At 44.2% G+C, this 17,191-nt stretch overlaps 1 protein-coding gene across 2 annotated transcripts in view; it reads left to right on the top strand.

Moving 5' to 3' along the window:
- The first annotated feature begins 3,441 nt into the window (after positions 1–3,441).
- The window catches only part of LOC119659830 (tRNA (adenine(58)-N(1))-methyltransferase catalytic subunit TRMT61A), a 30,374-nt gene continuing 16,624 nt past the window's right edge, over positions 3,442–17,191 (top strand). For both annotated transcript variants that reach the window (XM_038068124.1, XM_038068123.1), the window contains exons 1-2: positions 3,442–4,040; positions 4,104–4,233. In XM_038068124.1, the coding sequence (XP_037924052.1) occupies positions 3,543–4,040; positions 4,104–4,233 (628 nt within the window). In that variant the 5' untranslated portion in view covers positions 3,442–3,542. The remainder of the gene's footprint in view (positions 4,041–4,103; positions 4,234–17,191) is intronic.

Below are 17,191 nucleotides of genomic sequence, written 5' to 3' on the forward strand. Positions count from 1 at the left end.
AGTAACTGAGGTGAGGATCGGTGATAATAAAGACCAGATCAGATTTTGGGTATTTGAAGCATGTTCAATGGAAGAGGCAAAAACTAGTTTTGCTACCGAAGAAGAAGAAAAATGTTTGAAAAGGTCATCTAGAATAGGGTTCTCCCTAGCATAGACTATACGGATAACCTATCGGAGAGACAATTCGTCAAATCCGCCCAACGATCGTGGACGTGGTTTTGAAACTGGTTCCAGACGCAATGTCGTCGAATAAATGTTGTGACGTTGAACGTGAAAACTGGCTCGAAAGTTATCTCTCGGAAAGGACACTTTGGTATGATACGGTCCCGATAGGGACCCAAACAGTATATCGTCACTGCTGTGTCGCAAAACAATCTGAAGTCGTTGAAGTATATGCTAACACCGTAGCCATAAAAGCGTGGCTGGAGATGGTTCAGCTTGACCTTTCGAAACAAAAAACGGAGGCGATCTTGATTACCAACCGTACGAAAACGAATACGATTAGTATTCGTGTTGGACACATTATAACTTTAAAACGAGTTATCAAATACCTGGCGGTGATAATTGACCCAAAAATCGGTTTCAAAGGACACCTGCACTATGCCTGTGAGAAAGTGGCAAATACCAGCGTATCATTAGCGCGGATGATGCCTAACATTGAAGGTGTAAAATACAGTCGCAAATTACTTGTTTCCAGAATGGTGCGCTCTACCGTTTTATACGCGGTACCGGTCTAGGAACTCTAGCGTGTAAGAGCAATCGGAAGAAGGTAAATATGAGTTACCGTTTAGTGGCGGTAAAGGTGTACAGCGTCTTCTGGACAATCTCAGGTAAGGCATCATGTGTCATTGCGGGAATGATCCCAATTGACATTCTGGCAAGTTAGAAACGCTCTTTGGACGAGAAAAGGAGAATTAACTTACCTGAAAAGGATACAGAATATCGAAAGTCAGCAAGGCGAAAGTCACTAGAAAAGTGGCAGCAACGGTGGGATGACTTGCAGAGGGATCGCAGGATTCCTTATTGATGAGTGCATTCAGCGACAACACGGTGAGATTAACTACCATCTGACGCAATTCCTGTTAGGGTATGGGGGTTACAGAAAGTATCTGCATCAATTCAGGTTTCACTTTTATTCTGAATGTGGTTGGTCTGCCTGTCCATAATTTTACTCAAAGACGAGGAGCGTGAAAGTCTTTCTGAAAAACAGCATAAGCCCGCAGAACATCGTCGGGGAAATGATGAAGTCGGAGGGCAACTGATGTACGGTGAACTCCGCAATCAAAACTATACAGGAGGGACTTGGAAAAGCGGAGCGGGCAAGGAAGACGCGAAGAACGGAAGACTTGGTCGCTTAACGCGTAGTCCTCCCCACAAAGTAATGCTTTGCGGCGGTTCCGCGAGGAAGAAACAAAGGGAAATTGAGAGTGGTTTTAGTGAATTTTGTTTCAGACCAAACGTTAAAAACGGCGCTGCCCTTCTTCTCCGCAGCTTTGGTAATACAAATTGTAGTCTAGCGGCATAGTCCCCTATAGGCCAATCCCCCATGTAAACCGCCGTAATCTTGTATGTATTTGCACGCGTCTGGCATAAGAGCTCTCGCGATCGGCTTTTGTTATAAGCTGACCAAATCCTCTTTGTCTTGGCACAGGTGGAGAGCCTTCGCCATCTGAGGTCTGGGGCTGCTAGATAGTGCGAGTGGACTCCATCATTGACAGCCGCCAGCGGGGCACAGACTGTTCCCGCCGAAGGACTACCAAGACCAGAGCTCCGCTTGGCAAGTTCGACACCCTACTCATTCCCCCCCCCCCCACGTTCCTATGACCAGGAACCCAGAGGAGGGTTACCTTGAGCGTGCCACGCAGGCAGTTCAACGCGTTTCTGTACTGCCCCTCCAGTCTGGAGGATGTCGCCGCTGACTACAAGGCCTTAATGACCGCGGGGCTGTCGATCAAAATGGCTATGTTACGGTTGGGGTTTGGATCATGCTCCAGGCAGTGACAGGCTTCCAGTATCGCCAGTACTTGCGCTTGGAATACAGTGGCGAAACCTGGGAAACCGTACGACTCGGGTACACTGTGTGTATTCGGTAAAACTCCCGTATCCACCCCACGACCATCTTTGATCTGTCGGTGAAGAATACTGAGCCTTGCAACACGTCGCCGGTCTTTCACTCTGCCCTGATTTCGCGAGGTACTTCTTCTAGGATCTTACTATGGCCTTCGCTGTCCAGCACCCGCACTCAGTCTGACAGTACTGCACGTTACAATGTATTTAATGCAGGGGCATGCGTCTGTTCACAGCTCTAATCAAGTGGTTGCTTTCCAGATCCGACTACCTTAACCTGGTTCTTAGCATGGACATTATCCATTATGTAAGATACCCCTCCAATCTAATACTGGTCGAGTCTTCCTTGATAACATTGGTACTAACACTCTATATCCAAGAAGGAGCTAGAATATACTGCTTGTACTGCAGTAAATGTTCAATCATTCCAATTAGCTCCTGATGGGCGGTTTCTGTGGATTCGCCTTTGAGGTAGGCATGCTGGGAGTTAGAGAAAGGCGTTTTCTCCATAATCCTCCTTAAATACATTCCAGGACGCGCTCTAGAGTCTTCAACAAGAAAGAGGTGCGGCTGATTTGTCGAAAGTCTTTCGCGGACTCATTGCCGCGCCTGCCCGCTTTCGGTATTAAAACCACTCGTGCTTGTCTTCCATACTTGGGTCCGTATCCCAAAGAGATACAGTTTCCGTACATCTCAATAAGCCACGCCACAAACCTTTTGTGCTGATTTTGTAGTATGCCTGGAATTATGCCATTTGGACCCGGAGATTTACATGTTTATAGCTCAGCCAATCTTATTCCCGGTAATTAACGGTTGGGACGGCTGCATATCCTTCATGCAAGGCTCTGACTCACAGTCCTACTAGCTGGCAGGGAAGGGCGTCTAAACCAGCCGCTCCACGGTTTCACCAGAGGATTACGTCCAGGAGCCTTTCGATTTTTTAAAAAAATATGGGCTCCTGTGTTTCTTAAACAGAATCTTACTGAGCCTCGCAGATTCGCTACCGCTTTTAATGTTCCGACTATTATCCAACCAGCCAGTTGTAAATATAATTCATAAAGCAACCAATGCAAAATGAGAAATATTTCCTCTCCCTTATTTACACTCTATATATTTTATCATATTGTAGGATTTAATGAACGGAAATGAACATGGACTTATGAGTTTATATACTTCCAACAGAAAGGATTTACTTTATAAAATAATCGATTAGAAGTCATCCATATGAACCACTTTTATAAAGGAAATCTTCAACGCTTCGTAACGGCTAAATCATCTTTAAGAAGCAGCAATCTGGTCACACATGTGACACATTCAGCCATAAACTACATTAGCTGAATATCTTTACCTTACGTCAAAGACATGTGAGATTTAGGTTATGTTTATTGTTTACGTTCTGCAGTTCACATCAACTCGGCTCTTTCGCGGTCGCGGTCTCGTCGCATTCTAACCACGCGAGTAAACATAAAACAAACATGAGTTTCCTCAAGCCAAAGGATATCATAGACCAAGGTGACACTGTCATCCTCTACATAAGCATAAACAACATGCACGCAATCGATGTGAATCCAACGATTCTGAACAAAAAAGGGGAAACGATTGAGAATGTCTTCCAGACCACGTACGGGGCGTTAAAAGTGAAGGAACTGATCGGAGTGAAGTACGGATCGAAGATCAAGTTGTCGCGGGGCTGGGCTTACGTGCTGCAAGCCAATCCTGAGCTGTGGACCCAGACTCTGCCGCACCGAACGCAGATCATCTACACCCCCGACATCAGCATGATTCTCTTTCAATTAGAAATCAAGCCGGGAAGCATCGTCATCGAGTCGGGTACCGGGTCAGGCTCACTTTCACATTATTTCATTCGAGCAGTGAAACCATCCGGACAACTTCATACGTTCGATTTCCATGAAGCCCGAGCGGAGCAGGCGAGAGAGGAGTTTACGAAACATGGAATTAACGAGTTTGTGACGGTAATGGACGATTTTCATTAGATTTAACTGAAGACAAGGCTAAGATATCTAATTTCATTCCAGGTTTATCATCGCGACGTGTGTCAGCATGGTTTCTCGGAAGAATTGAATGGAAAAGCGGACGCCGTGTTTCTGGACTTGCCGGCACCACATTTGGCAGTTCCACATGCGTTGAAAGCTCTTAAAGATGAAGGTAGGTCAGAAAGTATATTTACTTCTATCATATACTGTGTGATTTGGTGGAGTAGAATGCAAGGATAGCTCCCCAACCATTATAAAGACCATTTACTGAGCAAAGCGCTTAGGATGCCGCTTTTGAATCTCTCACAAAAATCTTGCAATGGGTTTTAAATCCATAGCGAAAATGGAAGGAATTTTGTAAAGAACTGAATGGAAAATAGAATCTTCACAAAAATATTAGTGTAAATTATGCGGCTCAATATGCTGGGCGATTATATTTTTGCTGCCCAAACCTCTCAGGAAACGTAATCTCCCTTCTTTAGAGCCTGTCCTGTTTAGAAGCGAGGTTGGCTCGTCTTGATCGATCGTTGGTGAATACTTGTATATTTCTACTAAGTGGATAGTAACAATTTTGAGAAGAAAGTCATTATCAGATGCTGGTAATCGAACAGGCCGCAGTCCTAGCGTCTAGTAGCGCTAGTGGTTTGAGGAAAGGATTCAAGTAAAACTTGCTAAGCACAAACACGGTAACGCAAATTCTCTGATCGAGAGATGTCATTACAGAGAAAAACAAAAAACAGATCAGAATTGAAAGAGGATTGGAAGACGAATTCAAAATTGCTTCAGGTAAGCCTGTCTTCAAGCGAAAACAAACGAATCCGGACATCTCGGACACCGACGCCCCAGCGAACAAAAACCGCTTCTATCTTCTCTCTAACAACGGCATCGCCCCGAGACGACGCACGCACGTCCCGAAACTTTGAAATCTGCCGATACGACCAGCCCACCGGTAGTTAAAGATAAGAATAGAATTAGCTTTGTCCCTCTGATTTTTCTGTATGGCTTGACTGGGCACTAGGCCTTGTTATCAAGAATATCGACAAAATTGCCGAATTTGGGATTACCAACCCACCGGCCGACAGGCTCAAAGTTCGGCTCAATTGCCCCAATACCCATAAGAAACTCCACCTAATCAAGATCGCCAAACTGGAAAGTCATTCCTTCATCTTGAAGGAGGAGAGGAGGCCAGAGGAATCTCCCTCCACGAATTCACTCCCGAAGACGTGGCATCGGAAATTAAGGAGTTAACACAGGTTACGCCGATCCGCGTGTCAAGGCTTTCCACCCGGTGGTCACGAGCCAACGACACCAATTTAATTTCTAGGCAGATGCCAACATAGCCACTAAACAAAATATCCTGCTCCATCAGCGGATCAGTTCGGGGATGTCGCCGAATATTTTAACTGCCAACAATTTGGCCACGTTTCCGCCAACTACGGATTTGACCCCAGATGTGTCAAGTATGCGGGCCCACACGCCTCTAGGGACTGCTCCCATTCGACTGTGCAAGGAGCCGGCAGCGCCTCTCAAATTCGCAAACTGTGGCCAACTGGGTCAGCCAACTTCTCCAAATGCCCCCGTAGGCTGGAATCAACACAACGCAAAGAGAGAGCTAAAAGCATCCCGCACTCGCGGTCAGTTTCGACGCCTTCATCATCGGCGGTGACCGCAACAGCGTCTCAGTTAACAAAAACGGCAAAGTGCTCTTCTTTAGCGCGGACATCATTAACGCTAGAGTCCCGTCTTTCCCCTCGAGGGTCTTGTTTCCTAGACGGCTGCATGTGTCCCCTAGAAGAAGTCGACCTTGCAATCACCTGTTCCAACAATAAAAAATCATGGGGTCCCGACGGTATCTCTAACTTTGTCAAGCGGAAGTTTGCGCCTGCCATCAGCGAACATCTCGCCATCCTTTTCAACAACTACCTGAGCAACGGACACTTCCCCGTATCATGGAAATCAGCCCTTCATCTCCTACAGAACTTGCCACGTGCGCTTCGAAGATGCTTCGATAGACTTCGCTCCATCGACTTCCCGGTAAACCCAGGAGTCCCTCAGGGATCCATTCTAGACCCCAAACTTTTTAACATCTTCCTCCATGATATTTTCTTCCCTTCTGTAAACTTATCACTCACGCCAACGACAACTCAGGCCCTGCCCTTTCTTCCCAACGTCAATGGTTCTCCTGCATCAGTAGGTATCCTCTTCGTTGATGACACCATCCTAAATGCGAGCGGGCCCAGGCTCTCACTAGCCTCCCTCTCCCAAACTCCTAACCAATAGGTTCATTGCGTATTTTAACCGTTAATTCTCTTAAGTCCGAATTCATTTGCTTCAGAAACCCCAGATCTGGGTGCAGTCTTGAGGCTTTTAAATCCTCATCCAGCGTATCAAGCCACCGCTGTTTCGGCCTGCCTTCTGGTCGTTTACCATCAACTTCGATGTTCAGACCAATCTTGGCAAGTGAATTCTCGTTGGCACGAATTGTGTGACCATACCATCGCAACTTTTCCACGATCGGTGCAACCCCATAACGATCGCCAATATCCTCATTTCGGATGTGATCTAAACGTGTGACGCCAATAGTCCAAAGTAGCATCTTCGTCTCCATTACCGCAAGACGCCGTTCATTGTCTTTTATAGTCGACCAACACTCAGAACCATAGAGAGCGACTGGATCGTCGACATTGCGATAAATTTTATATTCGAGACGTTCATTGATACGTCGACCACAAAGAACACCAGTTGTGGAACGCCACTTCATCTAGGTTGCGTTAATACGTGAAGCAATTTCATAACGCAGTTATCCATTGGCTGATAGTGTTGATCCGAGGTATTTAAATCGCTCAGTTCTGGACAGATCACTGTCGCTGACAATCATTGTGCCTGTTCCGTGGGGATCGGTCGTCAAAAATTCAGTTTTGTTTAGATTCAATCTGAGACCGTGTTGCATGAGGCAATCATTCCATTTTTGGACAGGTTGCTCGAGATCATTTTTGCTATCAGATGCTAGGAAAACATCATTTGCATAAAGCAATGTGTAGGACGCAGGACGTTGGATATCCCGTGTGACGGTCTCCATAACAAGAACAAAGAGGAGTGGTGAGAGGGCACTTTATTGATGAACACCAACAGATACGAAGCGGTCCGGATACACCCGCCATGCTTCGAACTTTACTTTTCGGATCGTGGTAGAGCAATTGTACCCAGCGCACGAGTTCTTCTGGCACTAAGTGTTGTCGTAAAGCATACCAGATGAGTTCATGTGGCACACGGTCAAACGCTTTCCCTAGATCCACAAATGCACGGTGTTTCTCCATGAGTAAACGCGCAGCGTGTATTGCGTCAGTAGTTCCGCAGTTTTCGACAAATCCAACTTGATTCATGGTCATTTCAACGATTTCGCAGATACGGTTGTCAAGAATGCGTTCAAAAATCTTCATGGTATGAGAAAGTAACCGGATCGGACGGTAATTTGAACATTCTGCTGGACTAACTTTCTTTATCCATATTGGAACGGTAATACTTTCTTGTCAGTCAGATGATGTTCTTCCTTCCTGAATAACCCGATTAAAGAATTCACTGAGCCACAGTGTTGGGTCCCAGCTTTTCGCTTTCCAGAGCTCAGATGTCGTCAGGTCCTATGGCTTTCCCCGATTTCATTCGTTTTATTGCCTCCGCGACTTCAGTTGCGCTGACAGGTGGTACTGGTTTAAATGTCGGCAATGATTGTGGAAGCGGAGGATGACCAATTGTTCAGTTGGATTCTGCTCGAAGTATTCTCGCCATCTATCCGTTGCGGCTCGATGGTGTTCGATATCCTGTGTACCCTCATTACGGCTTTTAGCAAGTCGATACAGATCTCTCTCGCCATCCCGAGTGTCCAGTTTATCGTAAAGATTTTTGAAATGGTTCGCTCGGATGACAGCGACCGCTTTCTTGGCTTCCCGGTTGGCATTCTTATAAATTTGCCAATTAGCAGGCGTTTCATCGTCGAGAAATTTGTGGTAGAGGCGTTTCTTTTCACGGACCTTTATTTCAATATCATCATTCCAAAGCCAAGTATCTCGGTTGATGTACCGCTTACCCGGCTTGGTGACCCCGCGGGTTACAGAGGCCGCTTTGTGTCTTTCATTTTCCCTAAAATTTCAATTCCTTTTAGTTGCCTTTTACAAGCAGAGAATACTTTGAGTGTATGGTATTCTTAAACCCCAACTCACATAGAGACGGAGTGGATAGCTTGACGATGTATTCGGTGCAGCTCTGGGGATATTTGCTCTCATGGAATCAATACTTATCAAACTCTTGAATCAAATGCCATTATCGAACATTTCTTGCGGTTATTGAAAAATGCGCATTTCTTTGCTTGTCATTCCGTTACCACTTATAAAAACAAAAGATCACCGAAGACATACAATCTTCCCCCGTTGCTCGCAATATGATTTTATTCTGGCCACGCCAGGGGAAAATTAGGTCCTTAGCTGCTTCGAAAGAGTTTCAATTATGCTCATAGTAGGTCCCTTATATATATGGAAGACATTTCGGAGCATATAGTATAGTGGCAGATCCATGATTTTTCTCAAATTTTTCGGTTAAATAGCTTCTGAGAATTGATCTGGAAAAGAAATGACTACTTTCTAGCCCCTGAGCTTTACAAAGTACTAGGCAGGACTTTTTATTTGATGCCCCGGGTGCCTATATTGCGGCAAAAAAAACGATGTTGCTCACTGCATGGAATAGATCGATTTTTTTGGCATCAATTGTATCAAGATATAGTGTAGAATATATGGGCAAGGTGATATTCGGAGTCGTTCGGAAATTACAGTGTTAAACAGGTAAAATGTTAAATGCCAGGTTTATGTCGATCGCCGTAATAAGGCGCTTATTTATCGGTCCGAATGACGTTCGAATGACTTCCCTAAAATCATAAGAATTGAAGCCAAGCCTTTACTTGTCTTTGGTCAGTTAAGATTTCATGGTTAAAAATCGCATTCTACTTTTTAAATGCGTTTTTCTCGAAACTGCATATTGAAAATCTGCTGCCACCATAACTCAAAATCTATCCAACGAAATTCTTTGAAATTTGCGCGATTTATTCAGAACATATTTCTACGGTCCGCAAACTAGGATAATTTCAATTCATTCGGTAGTTTTTTTTATTCATTAAAGAAGCCTTGAAAAAACACCAAAATTTCCAAAAAAGAAAACAGTTTAACAAGGCATCAAAAAATCAGCTTTCATTATTTTTTAATAACCCTAGTTTGCGTATAAGTTGCTCTGTATTGCAATAACGAACTATGCTATCGGTCTGAAAAAATTACTACGCATGCTCAAGATATTAATAAATATGTGTTGAAAAGTTCGTATCTCTACCTTTATCCAGTTCTTCACAAAAAAGCACTACACTACAGTGGAACACGAAATGTTTATTAGAAGTACCTGGTTTGCGCAGAAAGTGGTCCACAAACATACATGGGCCTCTCCAGACGAGATAACTTTCAACCAAATTGAGCACGTGTTGATTGATACACTTCGATGCTCATCCTGCCGAAACAAAGAGGAAAATCTGATTTCCTACAGAATGGGCATATTGGAGCGGTAGGTTGAGTATTTTGATGAATTGCTCAACAACCAGAACATCGCCGAGTTGTAGGTCCCGCCAACTGAAAACGATGGACAAATACTGCCACCACCAAGTATAGAAGAAACAGTCCGTGTAGGAACATAACTCCCCAAAATCAGCTAGACAATGAAATCAAATTATAATTGCAACATGAAACCCCAATCATAGAATTGCGAAGTGACTTCATGCATGTAACAGGCAGAAAGACAGTAAACCGATTCTAATAAGATTTTGTTTTCAACAATGGTAATCGTTCCTTTATATACTTGTATAATAGCAAACAGGACATCGGTGAGAATTATATCCAACTGAACACCACTGTATATTGAAATGGCAAACTTGACGGAAGTGAAATTTTTTGTTTGAAGATTCCGAGAAAATCCTAAGTCCGCGTCCAGCTGATTCAACCTCTCAATCCTCAAACAAAAGAAAACTGAACTGAACTGAACGGAGTTAGAAAGATACAAGAAGACGAAATCCTACTGCCTTTCGATGTGAAAGCATCGTTTCCGAGTGTACCTATGAATGAAATTCTTTATTTTCACAACTCGTGAATAACAGAATAACCCCCACAACCTAGAGGAATGAGCGGCACTAACTTACCTCTATGTAACCATTTAGAAATAGGATCAAGCTCATGCTAATAATGTCACTACAAAAATTTCACGTTGTTAATCGTGTCTTTCCAAAACAGGGTTTTACTTTAGTAAAAATACATTTGAAAATACCTATTATACTTACAGGGCAGCTTCATTAGAAGTACAATTGTATAAACGCATGTATAAACATAGTCTTTTAGGTCGTTCGGTGCGTGTATGTGTGTGTTTGAGGTGGGAGAGAGGCAAAGCCTCTGAGCACTCAGACCTTAGTGGTCCATTGTACTCGATTCCCCCGTCTAATTGAATATCCCGGATTCTTTTATGTATTGCAGGATTTCCGTTAGAGGATGCGATCCTACCCGCTGCAGTTGGAGCACGCCAGCACCAAAAATCGGATGTCTGATGCGTCCATAGCCGGGACACTCCCATAGAAAATGTTCCGTGGATTCCGATTCCTCATTACAGGATGGACACGTATCATCTTGAATAATTCCTATTCTGAACATATGCCCAGCTAGTGAATTATGCCCAGCCAGAATGGCTACAATACTTCTGCAAGTCTTCCTGCTTTTTGACAGGATAAACTTTGCAGTGTTTGTTTAGTTTTGACAGGAAAAGTTGGGTGTGTCCAGCAGCATTAAGGCTTCGCCACCTGTCATTCATTATGGGTGGTTTGTTCAAGGTTTTTGATAACAGCATCAGCCAATGCTACCGACACCCCAATTGCTGGTTCCGCTCTGGGCATGGGGAAAGTTAAAGCCTGTTTTGCTAAGGCACCCAAGATTTCATTTCCCTCTACACCACAATGACCAGGTATTCAATCGGTTTCTACATTCCTGCGCGATTTTTGAAGTGATCAAATTACTACTCAACGCCCTCAATGCAGCTTGACTATCGCTACAGATTGCGATGCGCCTGCCCTTCAACCGCTCGTCAATCATCCAGGTTGTCGCCCTTAGGATCGCATTCACTTCAGCCCTAAAGAACAAACAGATGTATGAGGATCTGGGAATCGGGAGACATTGCCAAAACTAGATTCAATTCTTAAAATGACTCTTCCAATGCTCTTTGCCAACACAGCCACATCATCCGGATAAGCTCGAACGTGTATTGGCAGATTTTGCAATTCGCATAGTAGTGAGTTGGTCAGCATACTCCATAGAAGTGACGATAGCACACCTCCTTCAGGGCAGCCTTTCATCCCTTCCGTTATTAGGTAGTGATCAACACCCACTTCAGCACACAACAATCTCTGCGTTAGCATAGCGTAGATCCACTTTATTAGAGTTTCATCAACACCATGATCTCTGGCGACATCACAGAGCTTTTGGAAGGGCGCACATTCAATGTCCACGAACACCCCCATCGCGTACTCACCCTTCAGAGTTGCATCCTCCATCTTTGAAATAAAAGAATGAAGAGCAGACTCACAGGAGTTCCCGCGTAACCGCGGTTGTCTAAAGGAGCGCGCGTCAGTGCTCATATTCAGATAATATTGTTGCTGAGAGTCGTAAGGGTGAGAATTTCTTTCCAACCTAAAAGTGCTGGTAATCACTATAATAAGAAAACTTCTATGTTCCTAAATTGTGTACTCACACATTCATATTAAGTTCGGTATCCGTTTATCAGGAAATACGAAGGAAAATTCTAAGTTGTCAACCTACAGGGTCTTCCTCTCTCCATAACAATTCAAGAAAGGTCATCAAATTAGCTTAAGATTTCAAAGATTCTCTGGTCAATTTAAATGAGACGCACTCACCTTGGAACCGGGACTCCAATTTACACCACACACTCCCTTTGATCTCGAACGATCATCCATTCCTTATCGTGGCACTCCATAAAACAGCCGCCGACACAAAAATTTTATTCCGTAATCCATTGATTTAGCATCGACCTGAGTATCTATCGGGAGATTTAAGATTAGTGCTTTTCGCGTAAATCGCCTTCGTGGGCATTTCTATAGGCTCACGTGTGACAGTAAAGGCTTGTCGCGCGGTCGCGAAATGGGCAAAATTAGTGCAAATCCGTGATGCGATGGCGATTTGGAGCGGTTTGTCAGCCGCTCGGGTGCATATTTCTAAGATTGCATTTCCTTATTGACTGCAATTAGTGTACGGAGTGACGACGATCGATCGATCGTTTCGTTACCTACATTGTAGGCCCGTGCAGAAAACATCGCGTCATCCCGCGGTGCAGCAAATGAACTTTATTTTTAATTGATTACTAGTATCGCCTTATTTGTAAACGGATTCACACATTGTAATGACAATTTCTTGTTGATTGAAAATCTCCTGCTTTTGGCCCCGATTCCATGGAGTTGGTTCGATGCCAAGTTAAATTCACGCCTAAGTCGAGTGCGCGCTGTATTCGGAACTACAGAATTGCGTCTTCTTGCATTCCTTCGCAGGTGTAGTTAGTGAATAGATAATTATTGGCAAAAAGGCAAGGAATTATCATTAGCTGCGCGGAGATAGATGTGCAAGGCCAAATGCGGCAGCCTGTTCCGTTCGTGACTTCTCAATAGGTAAAGATTGAAAGGGTCGTATTTTGTATATTGGAGAGACCATTATTCTCGTTAGTGTTCGCAAACAACTCTGTATTATTTATCTAATTTGCGATTTGTATCTATTGATATTAGATCTGAAATGTTTCGTAGCATTATTCACAGTTTGCGCAATACAGTGTACCTTCAATCTCGGAACAACGACGACTGCGTCAATAGATAAACAAGTCCAGAATTTTCTCCGCAATGTGAACAGATAACTAAAAAAAATAATATTATTCTTCATAGATTTCTGAAAGTAACGACGCATTTTTCCGTATTTCCTTCCTCTTACTAGTTGATAACTTGACATAGTATCTTCAGTCTTCTGATGCCCATTCCTGCAAATCAAATTCATCTACCAGATAAGCCCAACGTAAATTAATTAGTCAACACATAAAGTACAAATTCGAATGTCAATTACTAGTTAACTTGCTGATTGAAACATGAATTGCGCCTTCATCGGTGTCCAGTGTAAGCTTTGGGATCTCTTCCATATGATGCGCGTCCAATGAATACCAGAATCGCCATCAGAGCCACCAAACGTTGGATACCGGACAGAGTGTGCAGTTGGATGATAAATTAATAAATGTTAAAATAAAGCGTGCCAATTTATTGTCATCGCGAAGCTAGAACATCGCGGACAGAAGCTAACAAACACATACCGAAGAGCATAAGCAATCGGTCATGGTCCTGCCACCAGATCTTCGGTAATGTTATTATGCATTTTCTCTATCCTAAACAAGAGTAGTCAAAACCGTTCCGCTTCGAGGGCAATTTTATATTCAAATATCTTCAGTTATTTGTTTCCACAGTCTAAAATGGAGGGGTCTGCAGGCCTCTCAAGTTCAATACAAAACGATTAATTGACTTAGCTGACGTACGCCTTGTTTGTTGGGATTCTGGGTTTGGAAAAAGGGGCTAAGGTCAAACTGCAACCTTGAATTTCCGTCTGGGTGAATAGACCTTGCAAACATCGAACAGTTAGTACATATCATCATCATCATCAACGACACAAAAACCGGTATCTGGTCTAGGCCTGCCTTAATAAGGAACTCCAGACATCCCGGTTTCCACCAATTCGATATCCCTAAAAGCTGTCTGGTGTCCTGACCTACGCCATCGCTCCATCTGCCTGGTCTTCTTTTTCTACCATAGATATTGCCCTTATAGACTTTCCGGGCTGGATCATCCTCATCCATACGGATTAAGTGACCCGCCCACCCTAACCTATTGAGCCGGATTTTATCCACAAATTGACAGTAGTATGGCTCATAGATTTCGTCGTTATGTAGGCTACGGAATCGTCCATCCTTTTTTAGGGGGCCAAAAATTCTTCAGAGGATTCTTCTCTCGAACGTGGCCAAGAGTTCGCAATTCTTCTTGCTAAGAACCCAAGCCTCTTGTACAGTTTTTGTAAGCTGAAATAGGCTCTGTTGACTGCCAACAACCGTGCGCGGATTTCATCATCGTAGCTGCTATCGGTTGTGATTTTCGACCCTAGATAGGAGAAATTATCAACGGTCTCAAAGTTGTAATCTCCTATCTTTATTCTTCCCGTTTGGCCAGTGCGGTTTGATGTTGTTGGTTGGTTGGTTTTTGGTACTGACGTTACCACCATATATGTCTTGTCTTCATCGGTGTGCATCCCAAGATCTCGCGCCAATCACCGCCTGCTCAATCTGGATGAAGGCAGTTTGTCTCGGGTTGTTCTTCCCATGATGTCGACATCGTCAGCATAGGCCAATCGTTAGGTGGACTTAAAGAGGATCGTACCTCTTGCATTTACCTCAGCATCACGGATCACTTTCTCGAGGGCTAGGTTAAAGAGGACGCCTGATAGGGCATCCCCTTGTCGTAGACCATTGTTGATGTCGAATGGTCTTGAGAGTGATCCTACTACTTTTATCTCGCCTCGCACATTGGTCAGGGTCAGCCTAGTCAGTCTTATCAATTTCGTCGACATATCGAATTCTCAGGTGCCTTTAAAGTCGATGAATAGATGGTGTAACTGGTGTCCATATTCCAACAATTTTTTCATCGCTTGCCGCAGAGAGAAAATCTGATCTGTTGCTGATTTGCCTGGAGTAAAGTCTCTTTGGTATGGGCCAATGATGTTCTGAGCGTATAGGGCTATCTTAGCAACTTGACAACTCCATAATTGTTGCACTGTGTGATATCTCCCTTTTTATGTATAAGGCAGATAATGCCTCATTGCCAATCAGCAGACATTGATTCGTTGTCCCATACCTTGAGCACAAGTTGATGAACCACTTGGTGTAACTGGTCGCCTCTATATTTAACCAATTCGGCTGTAATTCCATGGGCTCCTGGCAACTTGTGATTTTTAAGCCGATGAATTGCACGGACTGTTTCTTCTATACTTGGTGGTGGCAGTATTTGTCCGTCGTCTTCAGTTGGCGGGACATCCAACTCGCCGATGTTCTGGTTGTTCAGTAGCTCATCAAAGTACTCAACCCATCGCTCCAATATGTCTATTGTGTCGGAAATCAGATTTCCCTGTCTCGGCAGGATGAGCATCGCGGTGTATAAGGCTTCATCTCACTGACTTGTTGGTAAAACTTCCACGCCTGGTGCGGTTGCTCCCTGTACTTTTCTAGTTCACAGACTTGTTGGTTCTCCCTGGCTTCCTTCTTCCGTCTGTGAAGTCGCGTCTCCGCTCGACAGAGTTCGTGGTAAGTCTCTGCGCGTCCCCGCGTTTGCAGTCAATTACTAAAAATTATAGTATTAACTTAATTTGAACAGATATCGGTATGTACGGTATTTCGGAGACTAGGCACTATATAGTGGTAGCCTCTTGATTTTTCTCAAATTTTTCGTTCGGGTAGTTCCTGAAAATGGGTCCGTTGAAGAAATGACCACTTTGGATCCTCTGCATTCCCCACCTTTCCAACAACTGTCAAAACTAAGACCGGAACGACTGAAATGCAGACGTCGAGCGTTTTCACTTTGATTTTCACTACATTCAGTAAGTGAAATAATTTAGACAGCTTGATTCCATTATCTTACTTTTACTGACATTGGAATCGATACGATAATGTACAGGATGAGTACTGATATGCATTACGCAAGATGAAAAGACAGGCACACTAACAAATTCATTCCGGGCTATCTTTTACGGATATTGCTGGATTATCTGATAAAACGCTCTCTGTTCCATGAGGCGCTAGAAGGCTAGAGGAGGACGCAGATCACGTCGGAGATAGAACAGGAATCAATCCTAGAGCCGGACCTCTGCAACGCTCGATAGAAGAGTTGCACCTGGTCTATTATACAGATAATGTTGCGGCACTTGTTGCCGGACGTACTGTTAAATAAGCGGAAAGCAGACTTGACACATTAATGCGACGGCTAATCGGATGGATGATCGCTCAACCTTCCAGCCTTGCTTTGGTAAAAGAAACCCAAAATATTCCTCATGGCGATTATCGAGTTGATAATGGAATCAAAACCAACGCCTAAGTACCTCGACTCGAAGATGAAAGCAGCAGCAGACAGGCTGCAGCCGAAGTTCTGGCCTTAATTCGGCTTATGGCAAACGTTAGGTGTCCAACATCCAGCAATAGATTGCAATGAATGCAACACAGCCCGTCCTGATCCACGGCGCGAAAGTGCAGGTTGATGCTCTTGGCAGAGAATCATATCGTAAGCGCCTTGCGCATGGCCGAATATGGGAAGCTTTGCTAGTGGCTAATGGCAGAATTAGCCGTGATGCTCATCGCAGGAGCTATTCCCGTTGCCCTCTTTGCTTGGTGCTCTGAGGTGACGACGAGGAAGACGGGGCAGCAACCCTGTCGTCCAGACCAAACCCAAATGGCCGAGGAGGACCTCCACGTAGTTGCACCGGGATACACTGTACTCACTATGGTTTACTGACCATGATAAAGTATATAAATGCTTCAAAAACCTAATTAGGGCGATCAGACCCGAGTCTGCGCGGGGACTCATCTGAAGTGGCTATAGGTCCCGAAACCTTACTAGGATATACAGGTACCATGGGAACCGGGACCCCTGAATTTACATGTCGCAAGAGAATTTTTGTCACATGTGCGTTCAGCTTGGTTATACCGCTTGGTTACCTGATTGATTACCTTCAAGCTAACAGAGAGACCTTCGGACCTCGGCATGGTGTTGCGTTTCAACACGGGGCCGTACTTCTTAGTTCGGTAGAGATTTAGTTTCGTTAAGCCAACGCGACAGGTACTCACGTAAAACAACACAGACGAAACAGCCCTCCTTACTAACGAACATAAAGTCATGTACAAGTGCAAGGGAGCTGGTTACTCGTGAAGAATGGCAACAAACACAAAATGAGTAGCTGCCCTCTTGGCAAAGGAGCCAAGAGAAA

This window comes from Hermetia illucens, chromosome 6 (genome assembly GCF_905115235.1).
Source record: "Hermetia illucens chromosome 6, iHerIll2.2.curated.20191125, whole genome shotgun sequence".
NCBI classification, from domain to species: domain Eukaryota; kingdom Metazoa; phylum Arthropoda; class Insecta; order Diptera; family Stratiomyidae; genus Hermetia; species Hermetia illucens.